Source organism: Pipistrellus kuhlii, unplaced genomic scaffold, assembly GCF_014108245.1.
Source record: "Pipistrellus kuhlii isolate mPipKuh1 unplaced genomic scaffold, mPipKuh1.p scaffold_m20_p_32, whole genome shotgun sequence".
NCBI classification, from domain to species: Eukaryota; Metazoa; Chordata; class Mammalia; order Chiroptera; family Vespertilionidae; genus Pipistrellus; species Pipistrellus kuhlii.
In genome coordinates this window covers 3,536,803-3,555,446 of record NW_023425532.1, presented here as the reverse complement: position 1 = coordinate 3,555,446, position 18,644 = coordinate 3,536,803, and the positions used below count along the sequence as shown (strand labels likewise).

The 18,644-nt window shown below is 40.6% G+C and overlaps 1 protein-coding gene across 2 annotated transcripts in view; it reads left to right on the top strand.

Moving 5' to 3' along the window:
• The first annotated feature begins 339 nt into the window (after window positions 1-339).
• MAOA (monoamine oxidase A) overlaps window positions 340-18,644 on the top strand; it is a 48,039-nt gene continuing 29,734 nt past the window's right edge. For both annotated transcript variants that reach the window (XR_006739536.1, XM_036460506.2), the window contains exons 1-3: window positions 340-606; window positions 5,850-5,944; window positions 13,809-13,946. Coding sequence is in view for 1 of the 2 variants with exons in the window: in XM_036460506.2 (XP_036316399.2) it covers window positions 342-606; window positions 5,850-5,944; window positions 13,809-13,946 (498 nt within the window). In the remaining variant the exon portion in view is untranslated. The remainder of the gene's footprint in view (window positions 607-5,849; window positions 5,945-13,808; window positions 13,947-18,644) is intronic.

The window sequence follows — 18,644 nt, the reverse complement described above, 5'->3', positions numbered from 1 at the left end:
CAGGCGGCAGCGAGAGGAGTTCGGTCCAAGAAATAGCCACTTCCTCCCACTCGTCGCTAGAGACCGAGCGGGGGTCCTCCCCGGCCTCCCTGCTCAGCACGGCCCGCAGTTCAGTGCAGGAGCGGCCCTTGTCCGCGAACTCCTCGCTGGTGTTCAGCCAGGGGTCCCACCAGTCCTCGCAGCTCAGCACCCTGCGCAGCTGGTCCCTAGAAACGATCTCGGTGTCCGGCTCTCCCCGGGGGCTGGCCCCAGAGGCCCGCCCCTTTCGGCACTCTGGACCCCAGCCTCTGCCCCTGGACTCCGCCCAGGTGCTGGGCAGAATGGCCACGGGCCGGATGCCCATGGAGGCGTCGGGGCCGGCCCGGGACTCCCGCGGGGTGTCCGTCCAAGTGTGCGCTCCGCCCTATGGGCGGGACCCCGACTGGACGTCAGCGGACGAGCTGGCTCCGCCCCCGGGCTCCGCGAGAGAGTGGGTAGAAGAGCCCTCCCCAGCCCTGGCCAGCCGCTCTCCCCAGGAGACTGTCCAGCAGAGCATGGCGAGTCGGGAGAAGGCGAGTGTCTCGGGCCACATGTTCGACGTGGTCGTGATAGGAGGTGGCATCTCAGGTCAGTGTGAGCCTCAGGGGCAGCCCGGGGTCCCCGGGAGGAGGGGGTTTTCTGCAGCGCCCTGGCGTTTGGGGGAGACGGGGTGTCTCTCTGGGGCATTGGAGAGAGGGCAGCCACTGCCCCAGACCCAGCAGAGCAGAAGCGGGGGGCTGTGCCCGTTTGGGTGGGGGTGTGCATTGGGAGAAGCTGGAACCATCGCCTGTCGCTGCTATTCCATGCTAACCATGAGCTCCTGCTGTGCCGTTATCTGAAGCACTTTAGGTGGATTTTCTTGGTCCTCTGCAGTCCTGACAGGGGGTTGGTATGGTCGCCTCCATTTTACAAAACTGAAGTGTTTAGAGTCCAGTCACCTAGCCTGGAAGTGGCTGAAAGATAGTCTCCCCTTTAAGGCTCTCACTTCTAATTCCCGAGGTGGCTGCGCTGCCTCGCTGATTGCATGTCTTTTGCCCTAAACAGGCAAAGGACATCAGTATCCGGATTTTTGTAGTGTTGATGTAGTAATCATGTTATTCCAGCCCTGCTCTTTTTAAAGTGCCTTTCCTTAGAAAATTGGGTAAGTGAACAGGAAGGAGGAAGAATTGCTAAAGGAAAAGGTTCAAATACATGCTGGCAGATGGCAACTAGAATTTTGGTGGTGAGCACAATATAGTGTATACAGATATCAAATATGAATGCTGCATACCTGAAACTTACATAATATTATTAACCTGTGCTACCTCAATGAGAAAGATACAGAAAAAGAGGGGCAGGTTTTAATTTTATCCTACTCCCAGTGTATTTTTTAGAACTTGCAGGAAGATGTAGGGCATATATTGCCCAAAGAGAATCAATCCCTTTGTGAAGCTGGGATCAAGGTCAAGTCAGGGTATGCCCTCCTGTGTCTTTTAATGAGCCCCCCACCCCCCAAATCATGATTGATATATTAAATGGTCACTTGTGTTGTCATAATTCATATAAATGTTTGCAATTCACACATTATGTTTCAGCCCTAGCGAGAATCCCACACTAATCTGTCCACAACTCAGAAGGGTGGCAATCATTTCTGAAGTATAGCTGCAGGGTCTGATTTAGAAAGAGGGAGAAAGGCAGGAAGGGAGTAAGTAGGGTGGCCCACAGAAGCCATTTTTATGTACACTCCTTTTGAGGAGACTCCCAACATGCTTACAAAAATTAATTTTGGGTGAAGATAGCTTTTTATTGGGCCTGTTGAGGATAAAGAGTCTCTTATCACCGGAAAAGAGATTGACATAAGCTGTTGCTTTGACAACTCCAGCCAGTGCCAGCAAAAACATGCATGTATGTTTATGAATATTTCCCAGCCCTGGGCAGGTAGCTCAGTTGGTTAGATGGATAAATCAAGGTTGCAGGTTTGATCCCTGGTCAGGGTACATACAAGAAGAACCAACCAATGAATACATCTATTCATGGAACAACAAATTGATCTCTCTCTCTCTCACTCAATAAACAAAAATGTAAAAAGGAGTAGTTCCCTTGCTTTCATTCATTCTTTCATTCACTCACACAACAAACACTTGTTGAGTGCCTGCAATGGACTGCTTTTCCAAAATCCTAAAGCAATATGATTCTGGAAAACAAATATGAGAATGTGTAATGTAAATTGATTAGTTCTGTCTCCTTTCCTATCTCCATACCATCCATATTTCACAATTCAGGGTTCTTTCTGAGATATTGTTCTTGCCTTTTCCTAGTTTTGTGCCCCAGTATCTCTTCAGGAATGTTTTATCTTTTATTTTTCCTCTCTGATTACCTGCTCTTTCTCCTTTACCATGCAGCTCATGACCTTCATGCTTTATGGCCTTACAACTGCAGGTCCCCTTTGGTTCTCACTCTAAAGAAATAACCAGCTTCATGCTGAATCTTATATTTTTAACTTTGCATTCGTTTTTCTTAAGAAGGGCACCCACATTCCATAAGCTTCAGGCCCTTTGAAACCTGGCTCTGTCCATGGTTGCTGCTATTAATTTGGTGTTCTCCATTTCTTGCAAAGGAGTAAAGGGCATTTCTTGCGCAGAGTCCCTGTTCCAGAAGCCAAGTCTCAGTGCATCACTGACAATGGAAAAGGCACTGGGCTTCCTCTCATTTTAGCTCTATCCGTCAGATTGGAGTGATTTTTTAATGCAAAACTGACTAGAAACATTGCCTTATGGCTGTTGTGTCTCCCCAGAGAGTTCACAGCTGCAAGTCTGGCTCTTGATAAACTTTGCACACAGACTGGTGTTTCATAAGCAGATGGGAGAGGCATTCCTTCCCAGGGGTTCCTGAGAGTCAGACACATCATCTTTGTGTGTGCTTAGCAGGATTTCACGAGTGCTTTAATAGTCCCTAAGTCAGTTGTAAATGCTTTTGGATATTTTGTGTAACTTTTGTCAAGATTTGTACATTTTTTTTAATCCATACCTGAGGATATTTTTTTCCATTGAATTATTATTATTTTTTTTAGAGAGTGTGGAGAGGAGGGAGGAGGGAGGGATGGAGGGAGGAAGGGGGAGAGAGAGAGAGAGAGAGAGAGAGAGAGAGAGAGAGAGAGAGAGAGAGAGAGAAACATTGATAAGAGAGAAACACATCAATTGGTTGCCTCCACATGTGCCCCAACGGGACCCAGGGGTTGAGTCTGCAACCAAGGTACGTGCCCTTGAACCCTCAACCTTTGGCCTTCAAGCCGATGCTCTAACCACTGAAAAACTGGTGAGGACAGGAGATATGTATATATATATATATATATATATATATATATATATATATATATATATTATTGATTTTTTACAGAGAGGAAGGGAGAGGGATAGAAAGCTAGAAACATCAATGAGAGAGAAACATCGACCAGCTGCCTCCTGCACACCCCCTACTGTGGATGTGCCCGCAACCAAGATACATGCCCTTGACCGGAATTGAACCTGGGACCTTTCAGTCCACAGACTGACGCTCTATCCACTGATGTTTGAGTATATTTTTTATTGTCCTCAGAGTATTCGGCCCAAGAATCCAAATATGTAGTTATGTAAGAATTCTGTTGACCAGAGACCATTTCACTGAATAATAGAACATTAACTTAAAAAAATTAATATGATGCATATTATACACATTTCAGAGTGGTAACAAATGTCAAAGTTAAAGAAACATGTTACCTTTAAGAATAAACAGACAGAACTAGGAAAGTGAGCAGAGCATAAGCCACGAGCTACATTAAAACTTTGTGACAATACTCTTAGTTTGTGCTCTAGGCATTGTTCATCTGAAAACCTGCTCAGGGGACTTCATTACTGTAAATATGTGAACAACGTTTCACAATATGAATTCAGCTTTTGAAAAGTTTGTTCTGAGGTATAGTTTTTTGTTTTTAATTTTATTTTTTTAAAGGCAGAGGGTAGAAAAATGCTGTTAAACAGGTGTCTTCACTGTAGGACTTACCAGGGCCTTTAATATGCCAGTGCACACCACACATTTCTCAGAGAAACAGCATGAGATATTCCAACCTCCATGAATATTGATACTTTCCCTTGAGCATCTTGAGGACTAGCGTTCCGTAAAACATTTGGAATCTACTGCTTTAAACCCCAGTGCATCTTAGTGTGCAGATTCTAAGGAGAGCAGTGTGGAGCGCCCTTGGTGTATTTTAAGTTTCAATGAAAAACTAGAGCAAATAATGAATTAAACGGTAATTGCATTCCCTAACTTGGGTGAGATCTATTTATGTAAAGTGAAGATGAATGCTGAACAATAATTAAATAGATTAGGGCTGTCTAGACAGTCTGTCCAATTCAGTACAAATTGAAGTTAATTGTTAGTTTTTATCTATTTATCATTTGAGACAACACTGTCTTTGAGCTTATTAAAGGGATTAGAAGATTTGGTGTTTTCAAAAGCAGTGATTATTTCTGAAAGGAAGTAGAAAATATAGATTGATCTAGATGTGTGTATGTATGTGTGAATGTATGTATGCGTGGGTAGATAGATAGGAAAGGTTGTATGTACCAAATAAATGTGTGTGCACACGATATTCTCTTGTATTTTGCTAAAAAATTCAATACTAGTCCAAAGACCAGAAAATGTACTAGTAGCATTTAGACTCTGCTGACTTCTAACATTTATAATGTGCCAGGTGGCAATGTATGCTAAGAAGAAAAATATAACAGGGATGGTGTGACCGATGATTATATCACTTATCTATATTAATAGTAGGGTCACTGGACATTTTTTTTCCGTGAGGAATAGGCTGCTTTTCAAGGTTTGTTCTGGTGAGGAGGTGGAGGCACTAGATCATCTGTTGTGGAAGGAAATCCAGAAATTTAACTGGAAAGGGTGGCATGACTGAAATGGGCCAATTTCTTTTTCTTTTATTTTTTTTCCTGAAAGAGAGCATTGTGAACATGCTTAAAGATGCAAGGTAAAGGAAAAACCTGGGTGAGGTAAAGAAGGCAGGCGTGTCAAATAGGTTTCACAGTGACAAGACAATTGAGATTTATATCTCAGGAAGCAAAGAACCTTTTCCTTGAAAGTTTAATTACAGATGTAAGCCAGCAGGCAGACATCCCCTGAGGGGTCCCAGACTGCAAGAGGGCGCAGCTGGGCTGAGGGACCCGCGCCTCCCAGTGCATGAATGTCATGCACTGGGCCTCTAGTTGGATTATAACCCAAAGTATAAAACATTCATGAGTCCATACTAATATAAATAAATAAATAAATAAATAAATAAATATCTCTTGAGCAGAGAATTCTAAATAATTCATGTCCATATTTCACCCTCAAGGAAGTAGGACATAACTCCAAATTCTTTTTTTATTTAATTTTTCAATTACAGTTTTTATTCAATATTAATTTGTATTAGTTTCACGTATACAGCATAGTGGTTAGAAAATCAAAGTGATTCCTTCTCACCCCAATATTTCCAGTACCCACCTTGCACTAAAATCCTCTTAAGTGTGATTTGATTATCATCAAAAACCAAAAAATATATACTTTAAAAATTATAGTATACTTTTTTAACCAACCTTATGATAGATAATAAAAGTATGATAGATAATATATATGACAGATTTTTAAAATTGGTGGTCCAATTAATCACGGTGGTCAGAATTTATTAGAAAGCAAAATCAATTAGAAAGCAAAATCAATGTATTATGCCCTGCATTAGTTTTATGTGTAGACCTGGTTAAATTTTGTATGTTTCATCTTTATATGTTAATATGTTCTTTGATTTTGTTTTTCTTCTTTTCCCCTTTTAGGATTATCTGCTGCTAAACTGTTAGCTGAACATGAAGTTAATGTTTTGGTTTTAGAAGCTCGGGGCAGAGTTGGAGGTAGAACGTACACTATACGAGTAAGTGGCTTCAATACTTTATGTATAACTAGAGACCCGATGCGTGCAAGAATGGGTCTTCCTTCTGGCTGCCTGCACTGAGTGCCTGTGTATGCAAATTAACCACCATCTTTGCTGGGTTAATTTGCATACTCCTAATTGGCTGGAGGGCATCATGAAGGTATGGTCAGTTAGCATGTTTCTCTTTTATTAGTGTAGACATCTCACACAAACTAGAAGTGGGGTCATTGAACACACAGAACTAAAAGAGATCTCAGTAGTTCACAAAATGAAGCCATTTGTCCTCCTATTCCTAAAGTACTCCATCAAATAAGTGTCCCTTCTCTACTTTTTTAAAAATATATTTTATTGATTTTTTACAGAGAGGAAGGGAGAGAGAGAGAGAGCTAGAAACATTGATGAGAGAGAGTCATCGATCAGCTGCCTCTTGCATGGCCCCCACTGGGTATGTGCCCGCCACCAAGGTACATGCCCTTGACTGGAATCGAACCTGGGACCCTTTAGTCCTCAGGCTGATGCTCTATCCCAGGGGTCTGCAGCCTTTAAGACATAAAGAGCCACTTGGACCCGTTTCCGAAGGAAAAAAAACCTGGGAGCCGCAAAACCATTGCTACATTTAAAACAAATATAACACTGCACATATTGTTTCTTACCTTAATGCTATATACCGGATCGTGCAGTTAGCTGTCAATCTGAAGAAAAAAAGGACTTTTTCACTTAACAATGTAAAATATATATTTGCAAATTAACAGCTAATTAGAATATTTAATTTACCTGGTCAGTGGGATTTTTGCTCCTGAACCTCAGTGCACAGTGTCAGCACATCAGGGCTGTAAGACGTTACCTTCATTTTCACACGGGCTCGCACGTTGTCGGAGCCGTGGTAAAGCTTCAAAAGAGCTGCATGCGGCTCTTGAGCCATAGGTTGCCGACACCTGCTCTATCCACTGAGCCAAACCGGTTTCGGCGAAGTGTCCCTTCTTTTCAACAAGCACTCAGTAATAGCCTCTGACGTTCAGGAGCTTACATTTTAATGAAGAACACAAGGACAAATAACTTTAGTACAAATAACTTTATTTCCATACTAAAGATTTAAACAGTTTGTAGTGTCTTAGGGGCGGGTTATGGTTTGACTGGACTCAAAGCAAACACACATGCCCATGTGTGTGCACACACACACACTTAGTATAGGTTCCTTATTTATTTATCCAAGGATTCACAACTTAAAAGAAATGTAGCTACAGTAAGGACAAACGAATACAACATATTTTTGCGCAACTTTTTCCATGGTCCTTGTTCCCTTAGAGGTGTGCTGCTGCCAGAGACACTTTTTGCTCAGGTGGGGTCAGCTAGACTTGAGAAGAAACCCAGTTTTCATTGCATCACTGCTTTTTATATGGGCACACTGTGTTTTATTGCACATTGATTTATGGTCCTTTGTAGACATTGCATATCTTACAAGTTGAAGGTAGAACTCTCTACCAGGAAAAGGATTATGACTTGCTGAAGGCTCAGATGATGGTTAGCATTTTTTTAGCAATATTTTTTTTTTAAAACTTAAGGTGTAGCCAAAATCGGTTTGGCTCAGTGGATAGAGCTTCAGACTGCAGACTGGAAGGTCCCAGGTTCGATTCTGGTCAAGGGCATGTACCTTGGTTGTGGGCACATCCCCAGCAGGGGGTGCGCAAGAGTCAGCTGATCGATGATTCTCATCGATGTTTCTAACTCTTTATCCTTCTCTCTTCCTCTCTGTAAAAAAATCAATGAAATATATTTTTTAAAAAATTAAGGTGTTTACATTGTTTTTTAGACATAATGCTGTTATACACTAAGTAGACCGCAGTATAGTATAAACATAACTTTTATATGCACTGAGATATCAAAAAAAAATGATGTGACTCCTTTTATTGGATATTTGTTTTATTTCTGTGGTCTGGAGCCAAATGCACAATCTCTCCAAGGTATGTTTGTACTCGGGCTTATAGCACCATTCTGGAAAAGTGAACACTAACTACTGTTTGGTACTAATTCAGTGAAATGGTTGCAGGTGTTTGACTCGGTGGTAGCTGATGGAAGTACACAGAGGGGGGACATAGGGTGGGAAGGAAATAGGGCCAAACATGGAAGTGTGGGGAGCATTCAGGCTTAAGCGGGGTCAGAGGCAGAGGTTAGAGGAAAGCAGTAGAGGCAGAGGAAGAGGACCAGACTAGAGCAGTGCCATGCAAATCAGTAGAGGAAAGAGGAATGGATGATAGAGTCCAATACCATGAGCATTTGATGTACAATGAAGACTGAAAAGACCCTCGTGTTTGTCAGTTAGAAAAGCATTTATGAGACTCTTTGTTAGAGCACACAGAGTGTTAAAGGCTGGGGCTTGGCTGTCAGGACAAAACTGAACTGGTGAAATGACTGGAAGGAGAGAAGAAGCATCCTTCTAATTAGAATATGTATCTGACTTATAAAAGGATATATACACAGTGATAATAAGAATGGCTTAAGCAATACAAACCTTCAGTTAATTTACATAAGAAGTCTGGTGGTAGGTAGTCCAGGCTAGGGCAGGGATTCAGCTTTGTCATCAAGACTATGCTCTTTCAGTCTTTCAACTCAGCCATTCTTTATATGTCGGCTTCTTGCCTCGTGGTAACCAGATGGGTGCTGCCTCTCTAAGCATCACATTCTCTTTTAAGGCAGAAAAGAGCATGAAGAGGTGGCCCACGTCTTACCTGCAACTAAGTTTTTTCTTTACTGGAAGACCCCAGCAGACATTTGCCTGAGTCCCATCAGCCAGAGTTGGGGCACATAGCTATCCTTGGCTGCTAGGGTGTCTGGGAAAGTAACTTTTTCAAGATGTATACTAAAAGCAGCATGGGAAAAGGAATATGTATGGGTATGGAATAGCCAACAAAGAACATCTAAACCCGGATATTATACCAGCTGTTTGCCACACCATGCTATGCTCCCCTCAGTCATTCACTTCCTACATATTTGGGTGTACAGGGCTGTATGATGGGCCCATTTCCATTTTGCTCAGCTCCAAGAGTGCTCTATAGCCTTGCTACTCAAAGTGTCCTGTAGACCAGCAGTTTCAGAAGCACCTGAGAGCTTGATAGAAATGCAGAACCTCAGGCCCTGCCCCAGACCTGCTAAAGCTGAATCTGCATTTTGCCAAGAAATACTACAGAAGTGCTGCTCTATGATACTTGTCTGCTTGTTTGCTTTAAGTTACTATAAATCCAGATTAATTGTATCTGGAGAATTTCTGAGTACTTCCTCAGGTGTAGCCCGCTGGGAGGCTATTGGTCTCGGAGTTAGGAGCCTGGGGTTCTGGCCCCTGTACTGGCTTGATACACTGATTTACCCCTGGTAAGTCCTATTAGCGCCTTCTACCCAAGTTTTCTCATTTGAGCACTGAGATATAATTTATATGGAGTTCCCTTCCAACTCAAATTCTAATTGAAGGCAAGTGTTTGTAGTTCAAAAGAAGATTTGCATATTCTGCCTGTACGACCTTATTAGATATGATTCTAGTGTCATTTTCTGGAAACTTCCTTCATTTTAGAGCTAGTTATTAAGTTGTCCCTTAGCCCAACTTTTCTTATCTCTCAAACCTTTTGGTTATTAAATAGGAGCATCAGTCATGCTGGAGATTTTCAGTTAAGAACAAATTTATTTGCATGAAGGAAATGAGAATTCTAACTTGTTATTGCCCAGGCTGCTTTTTCATGCTGCATAATTTATATATGTCAATACTGTACAGGAACTATTGTGTATTGATCATGATATTATAGCTCCCTTTAGGTTTATGGGAAAGTAACTCTGAAATGCTTGGAAACTAATATTTAACATTTATAATATTTCAAATGAATAAGAGAAAAAAAGGGTTTTAGGAAATAGGGACGGAAATGGCATGCAATAAGATACTGATTTGAATATTATTATAATTGTCTCTAATAGTATAATCAATTAGGATTACTTGGTGAGGAGGTGTCATAAAAATTACTCTGGATCTTTAAGTACTGAAATGTCAAATTTTATATTGTCACTTGGCAGCTGGGTTAAGATAGATTTTCTATTATATTTGTTCAGAGCTTCCCAATTTTTTTTCTGGTGTGACACCTGTATAATTTTTCAGAATAAAGTTAATGAAGTGAAATGCCTATAGGGCTACCACAAGCATAGTACATTTGTTTTCTAATAGGGTTACATGTCCGTGTCCGCTTCAAAGACTGAGTAATGAGATTGAAGTCAAAACCCTAAAGACTGAAGTACAACATGGCAGAATGTGGTATTATAATATTAGTATCTACAGACTGAATCTGGGGCAACTCCTTTAGAATGTTTCAACTTTATAAAGAAACATTCTGTTCCTGTTCCATATTTTCTTTTACTGCTTCATGTTTCAAAGTTCTCTTGCAGTGTTTGTGGAAGCCTAGAAATTTATGGGAGCACTAATGCCAGTTTCCTTCTTCATAGCTTAAAAAAGATGTGGAGACTAGAGAGAGTTTGGAGGAAAGCACAAATAGTAAACGGGACAGAAGGGTTATATGAGGGACATAATGAAAGGTCAAAGGAACACTTTATTTCTAGTATTATGGCAGAATGCAAACCCCGGTTACCTCTTCCCATTGAAGTAAGTAAAATGCTGAATAAAATATGCATGCTGCTCTGTCAGGAAAGTTATTAATTTGCAGATCTCCTAGACCTTGAACAGATATCTCAAATTTAACATATCTAAATTAAATTTTGATCTTCTTCATCAACATCTCTATTCCAGCAGCCTTCCTCATATCAGAGGATGACAACTTTTAAAAAAATGTGGAGTCATGCTCAACATTCATTCCATCAGAAAATTCTTTTAGCTCTGCCTTCAGAATAGATCCAGAATATATCCAGAATCCATCTCTAGGGCAAATTACTGCAATAGCCTTCTAACTGATTTCCCTGTTTTCACAATGTCGTCTTATAACCAAGTCTTATTGCAGCATTTAGAATGAGCCTTCCTAATCTAAATCAGACCTTGGTACTTTTCTGGTGCAAACCTTTCAATGGCTCTCCTACTCAGAGTAAAGCCAGTGCTAAGTGAAATAAGCCAGTCAGAAAAAGACAAACGCCATATGATTTTGCTTACATTTGGAAGCTAATGAACAAAATAAACTAACAAACAAAAAGAGCTATAGACTTATAGATAGAGAACAGACTATAACTGTCAGAGGGACAAAGTTGCAGGGGGAGGAAGTTGCAGGGTTAGGTGAAATATGTGAAGTGATTAAGCAAAATAAAATAAAATAAAATTATAAATGCCCTATAGACGAGATTTTAAGCATACATTTCTAAATAATAGAGTAAGCAAACAAAAAAGGCTGAGCACAATTAAATCTTATTCTAATGGATATATATAGAATATGCATAAAGCTTATAGACTGTATGTTGTTTACAAGTGGGAAAATCTTTGAAAATTTACCATGTGATATGTCATAAAGTGAGCCTCAAGGATTGTTATAATATAAACCACATTCTTTGACCATAATACAGTTATGACAGAAACATAACTAAAAACCACTCTTTCTATGGAAATTAAAATACAGACTTTTAGAAACATGGATTTAGGGAGAAAGTGTAATGGAAATTTGAAAATACTTAGAACTGCACAATAAGGGAAATAATAGAATAAATTTGTGGATATAACTAAAACGATACTTAGAGGAAAATTTATAGCCTAAATAGAAATGGGAAAAAAGATCAGTATAAATAAGCTAAGCATGCAAGTAGTTAGAAAATTAAATCAATAAGAAAATAAACACCTATTAAAGATGATCAGTGAAACAAAGGTTGATTCTTTGGAGAGATTTATGGAAAATAGATAACTGTCATAATATTTTTAAAGAAAAAAAGAGACATCCAATAAATGAAAAGATGTCATGAACTTTAAATCAATAGTTTTGAGGCATACACAAAATGCATATACCACAAGAAAAATATAATTTATCAAAATTAACACTGAGTTAAGGAGATATAGAAAGTATGAGTAGTGCTTTTGCTTCAAAATAAATTGAATTTTTAGTTTATTTTCCCACAATGAAAACACTAAGCCCAGATAGCTCTATAGGTGTGTCCTACCTAATGTTCAAAGAGATCATTTAATTAATTTTGTATATTAATTATGATTGTGAAAGTATGATTCATGAGATTAGCTATACTCTAATGTACAAAATAAACAAGGGCTGTAGAAGAAAGGAGAATCATGGGATGATCTCAATCTCATTTGTGAACATAAACAAAAAGCTTGAAAAAAAGGTAGCAAAGTATTTTCTGCAATAAGATAATATGAGGTTGGGTTACTCTAGGAAATCAAGGTTGAATAATACTTGACAATATTATGGAAATAAGAGATTAGGTAAATTGTCCCAACCCTTTTACATCCAGAAGGAAAATACTGACCTACTTATCCCCCTACCAGTGTGGTGGGGAGGGAGGAGTTTGCTGAGCAAGTGGGAAGTTGAGTAGTACTTTCAAAAGTCTTAAAAAGCTAGGGCAACTGAAGGTCAAGTCCAGAGTTCAGAAAAGTATGTGTGTGAGTTTAGGGAGGTATTGGTAAATTCCTTGGGCTTTGAGCTGGACTGTGTCCTAGGACTAAGGGCAAATTGCAAAAGGATTAGTCCATGTGTGCATTTCAGCCCAGTTTCAAACCATTCATGCACAGAAAATGCACTGCAGTTCTTTGGTATTGTTAACGAACCTCAGAGTTGGGCAGAAGCAGACATGAGTCGTTTCTAGGAAAGATATCATCCTCCTAGGATTAAAATTATTTCCATGTTTTTCAAATTCAATGAGTGGCATGCAATAAAATACAATTAGGCAAACCAGGAGAAGAGGCAACAGAAATAAGAACTGATATAAACAACAAAGTAGTAAGACACATATGGACTCATGACAAACACATGAAGGACTTATAACTCGCCAATATTTAATTTACTGATTAAATCATTGGGGAATGTGTTAAATAAAGAAGCTGGGAAAAAGTAGAACTGGATTTAAGAGGAGTAAAGTAAAATTCAGTTTAAGAAAGAATGCTTTGTTAGGCATATGAATCTCTAATACCTTTTTGTACTCTTTTTCCTATGATTCATTCTTCCCTGCAAGTGTTTTAATTTTATTTTTTTCATAGAAATGTAGGTTTATTTATTAATTAAATAAATCTTTATTGTTCAGATTGTTACAGGTGTTCCTCTCCCCCCCATACCTCCCCTCTACCTGATTCCCCACCCCACCCCATGCCTTTACCTGCCCCCACGCCACTGTCTTCATCCATAAGTGTAAGATTTTTGTCCAATCTCTTCCCACACCCCTCACACTCCCTTCCCCCCGAGAATTGTCAGTCCACTCCCTTTCTATGTCCCTGATTCTATTATATTCATCAGTCCATTCTGTTCGTCAATTTTTTATTCACTTGATTTTTAGATGCCTGCAAGTGTTTAAAATCAGCTGAAGAAACCAGTGGTGTAGGCTGATTTAAGATTTCATCTTTGGAAATCAGAGAATTAGGCCTAATAAACCCTTGGGTGACTCCTCCAGTAACACTTTACAGAGGTTCTAGATTGGCAGGATGCACTGCAGTGTTCTTTGTTCTTTATGTATGTCCTTGTTGAATTGGCCTCACCAATAACTATGCAAATGGCATTGATTGGTGATAAATATCATACAGGATTTATGAGTGGAGAGAAAGGATTACTATTTTTGAGTTGCAATTTATTAGATGTAAGGCACATTTCAGTTATAAAAAATAAATGCTTTATTGCTATAAGACAAACTTTTTTTTTCAAGTTTTAACTAAAGTTTTCTGAACACTTTTTTCTCTTTGCAGAACAAACATGTTGGTTATGTGGATGTTGGTGGGGCTTATGTGGGACCCACCCAGAACAGGATCCTAAGGTTATCTAAGGAGCTGGGCTTAAGAACCTACAAAGTGAACGTAAGCGAATGTGTTGTTCAGCATGTCAAGGTAAGCCTGACATTTTACTCAAGGGCCCAGTGGGGGAGTATGTGTTTGGGAAAATGTGTGGTTGGGTTTTTGACTTTTTTCCTCAAAGCAATCATAAAGATAGGTTCTCGGCTTTCAAGTAGCATTCTACCTTTCTTTTCTTTTTTCTTTACTTTAAAAAAGTGTCTGTGAACTCCTGGAGGTACTTACTGTAAGAGGTCCTGTCTCAGCCTGGCTCTCTTCCATATCACCCAATGTGGTCCTTGAAGTCTTTACCCCTATCCCAGTCCCACCAGAGTAGGGTGGGAGGCTCTCAGTTTCCTTTCCTCCCTCTCTGGAGTATGGGGTGCCTATGATAGACACACACACACACACACACACACACACACACACACACACACACGGCCCCTGGAAGCCCTTGAGGCTTCTATGATGCAATTCTAAGGCCCCAAGTTGTACAATAGTTTGAGGGCCACTTTTAAAACAATATGTTTTTAATAGTTTTTTAGAAAGGGGAAGGGAGATATATATAGAGAGAAACATTGATGAGAGAGAAATGTCATTCGGCTGCCTCCTGCATGCCCCTACCTATTGGGAGGTTTGAGATTGCAACCCTGGCATGTGTCCTAACTGGGAATTGAACCAGTGACCTCTTGGTGTATGGGATGATACTCAATCCATTGAGCCACACTGGCCTGGCAGAGGCCACTTTTTAAGACTCTGACTAGGTTATTCATTCTTCTTTTTAAAAACATACTTTTTATTGATTTCAGAGAGGAAGGGAAAGGGAGAGACATAAAAACATCAATGACAAGAGAGAATCATGATTGGCTGCCTCCTGCACGATCTGGGTGTCTTTTAGGCTGCAACCTAGGCATATGCCCTTGACCAGAATTGAACCTATGATCCTTTGGTGTGCAGGCCAACGCTCTATCCCCTGCGCCAAACCAGCTAGGCTAGGGCTTCATTTTTCTTATCTAGCATTTCTTTGCACACCTTGGTGATTTTCTCTGTACCTAGCCTTGACGCTGGCAAAGTCTAGCTTGGTTGTACAGTCTCCTACTGTAAGCAAATGATTGTTTAAATTCTAAATGCTGATATCCACTCAAGAAGCAGCAGCTGTTGCCAGTGTTAGTGTCTTTGTGAAGCCAAACAGAGCAGCTGGAGTCTGGAACTGTGTCTTAAGAAGGCAGGTTTCCAATCTGACATTGCAGCTCACATCCCGGAACTAGCATTGCTTACTCATTCTAAAATCAGGATTCCCCGAAACTGGTTTGGCTCAATGGTAGAGCGTTGGTCTGCGAACTGAAAGGTCCCAGGTTCGATTCTGGTCAGGGGCATGTACTTTGGTTGCGGGCACATCCCCGGTAGGGGGTGTGCAAGGGGCAGCTGGTCGATGTTTCTCTCTCGTCGACATTTCTAGCTCTCTATCCCTCTCTCCTCCTCTCTGTAAAAAATCAATAAAATATATTAAAATAAATAAATAAATAAACAAACAAATAAATAAATAAATAAAATCAGGATTCCTATGCCATTATCCACATCACTTCTCAATATACCCAGCTACCCCCCACTAAACTCCAGGCAATTAGGTGAGTCTGGTGTCTCCCAGGCCTTTTGGAGCTAGGAGTTAAGGATGCTCGTGATGTATGCACACCAATGTCCAATCAGGTAGGTCGGGAATCTTGGGAAACTGATAGCCACATGGTTTGGGATGTTTGGGAGAGTCTTGGCAGTGACATAAGAGAAAAAAACAAACCAGTAGCTTTTAGAAAGACTGTGGGTTCAGAGGTCAACAAAGGAATGAAAAAAAGTACAAAAAATGTTTAGGAATACTGGCCTCAATAGGCCACAGTCAAGAAGGAAAAAATCCTGTTGCTTTCCCACTTCCTCTTTTCTGCAGGGCCTGGCTTTTCTCTGGACTGGTAAGTAATAACAATGGTAAGAGCCGAAACCGGTTTGGCTCAATGGATAGAGCGTTGGCTTGGGGACTGAAGGGTCCCGGGTTCGATTCCGGTCAAGGGCATGTACCTTGGTTGCGGGCATATCCCCAGTAGGGGGTGTGCAAGAGCCAGCTGATCGATGACTCTCTCTCAACGATGTTTCTAACTCTATCTCTCTCCCTTCCTCTCTGTACAAAATCAATAAAATATATTTTAAAAAAATAACAATGGTAAGAATAAGAGCAGCTAACATATTGAGTACTTTTATGTGTATTAGTACATTTAATATAGGGAGAGAGACCAAATCTTTTGCACTTAACTACTAGTTAAGTAGTCATGTAAATTTACTCTCCAGTCCAATTGGGAAGCAAATGAAGCTAATGGTTATCCTAGAACACATGTGTCAAACACAAGGCCCGCGGGCCAAATCCGTCCCGCCAGGCCTTGCAATGTGGCCCTCACCGTGCTGTCATCACTGCACTCCGCTGCGTTTCCATCACAGTGACAGTTTATGACTGTTCAGTAAACCATTCGGCCCGCGATTTAGGCTGTATTTTAGATTTTGGCCCCTTCTCTGATTGAGTTCGACACCCCTATCCTAGAACCTGAGCAGATTCATGCTCATAATCTCTTCCTCCCTAACTTTCAGGTGCTGAGAATTTTTTTTTTTCTTCTGGGAGCCTCACAATGAACACTTAAGTGTTTTTAATACATCAACTCATTAAACACTTGCATCCACCCTGTGGGGCAGGCATGGTTATCTCATTTTTACACAGGAGAAAACAGAGGCTCAGACAGGTAAAGTGACTTGACAGGCCATATAATTAGTAGCAGTCTGCCTACTGCCTGACTGCATGCTCTTTGTGATTCCAATACACAGAGAGGCCAGATTATTATGATCTTTGAATGCATAATAATATGGCCACTCAGTGTGTGTGTGTGTGTGTGTGTGTGTGTGTGTGTGGCTCAGTGCATGAATTTGTGCATGGGTGGGGTCCAGCCAGCCTTGCCAGGGGGATGGGGCATGGGTGGTTGCCAGCCTGCCTGCTGGTCGAACTCCTGGTTGAGGGGACAATTTGCATATTAGCCTTTTATAGGATATACACTGAGTGGCCATATTATTATGTGTTCAGAGAACATAATTATCTGGCCACTCAGTGTATATGGCTTAGGAAATGAGACTGAGGGTCCTTAATAAAGTGTACTGGCCCTCCAATAGTTTTTGGCTGAACACAAGTCCATTTGAAGGTATCTCACTATCTAGCTTTCTGAAGCAGTCTACTCTGGACCAGATATCCTTCTAGGCTGGAACCACAGTGGTGTGCACATGAGCTAAGTTGCTGCTCACATGGAGCTGGCCATCTAAAAGTCAACAAAAACATATCCCCAGGTGAGGGTTAAAAAATTATATCTAGCATTTCTGTCTTTGTCCTTCATGGATCTTATGTGAAGAGAGTCCATATTCTAATTTTGGTTTAGTAGAATCTTATCCTATATAATAAAAGCCTAATATGCTAAGTGTCTGGTCATCCAGTATGCTAAGTGGCCATTCAACCAATCAAAACATAACATGCTAATGATATGCTAAGGCCACTCAACCACTTGCTATGATGTGCACTGACCACCAGGGAGCAGATGCTCTGACTGGTAGGTTAGCTTGCTGCTGGGGTCTAACTGATAGGACTGAGCAAGAGGGGTCAGACATACCCTAGGGCCCACTTGCGGTCCCTCCCTGGCTGGCCAAGCTCCCGTGTCTCTCCCTGGCCCTGATCATGCACTGGTGGGGTCCCTCAGCCTGGCCTGCACCCTCTTGCAATTCAGGACCCCTCGGGGGATGTTGGAGAGCCAATTTCGGCCTGATCCCTCAGGCCAGGCCAAGGAACTCCCAGTGGTGCACGAATTTGTGCACCAGGCTTCTAGTTATTATATAATAGGTTCTTGACTGGTATTTACAGTGAACAGGTTTTATGAATATTGTGAATTGGATATGGCTTTATTTGGGAGATTAGCTCTGATTTGTGAAATTATTATAAATTAATCATGTATGTTTAACCTAAAATGTGGATTTGAAGTAGCATCAGCTAGATAGGTTTAAAATGTCCTCTATAATGATTCTTTTTCTTTGGATGTTGTAAGGGAAGCAGATGGACTTGAATACCACTTGGATTGGTTCATTCATTAAGTATTAGTAAATAAAATGCACATTATTGTGATTGTTTCACGAGTGAGTTTCATTGGGTTGTGGAAGCTTTTTATTAAATTTTGCACTGCCAGGTCTTGGGGAGAAAGGAGGAAATGCTTGATGTTTTGCCCATCAGCTCCTTCAGATCATTATAATGCAGGCAGGGGGGGAGAGCAAGAACACTACCAGAGAAGGAGCAACACAGTTTTTTCAGGAGCCGCTTTGAAGGATAAATTAGCATTTTCATTTATTCTGACTTTCTCCTTTTCACATCCTCTCAAAGTAAAATTAGAGACTATAAATATATACTACACAGACTTTTTAAGAGAATGGTGTGATAAAGATTCATTTGAAACAACGTACGCTTTCCTAATAGTAACAGCTCAGCAAGCATTTTTTTCCTTGCACTTATTCTCTTTCCATATCTATTTACTCCAGGTTTCTATGCCAACGACTGTAATCAAAGCCTTTTCAGAATGTGGAATGCTAAGTAATTTCTTGTAGTTATTGCTAAAGGGTGAACTTTGGTTTAGCCAGTGGGCTGTGTTGAAAGCAGAAGATGTATTTTTTGTTTGTTTTAATGTCTGCCACATA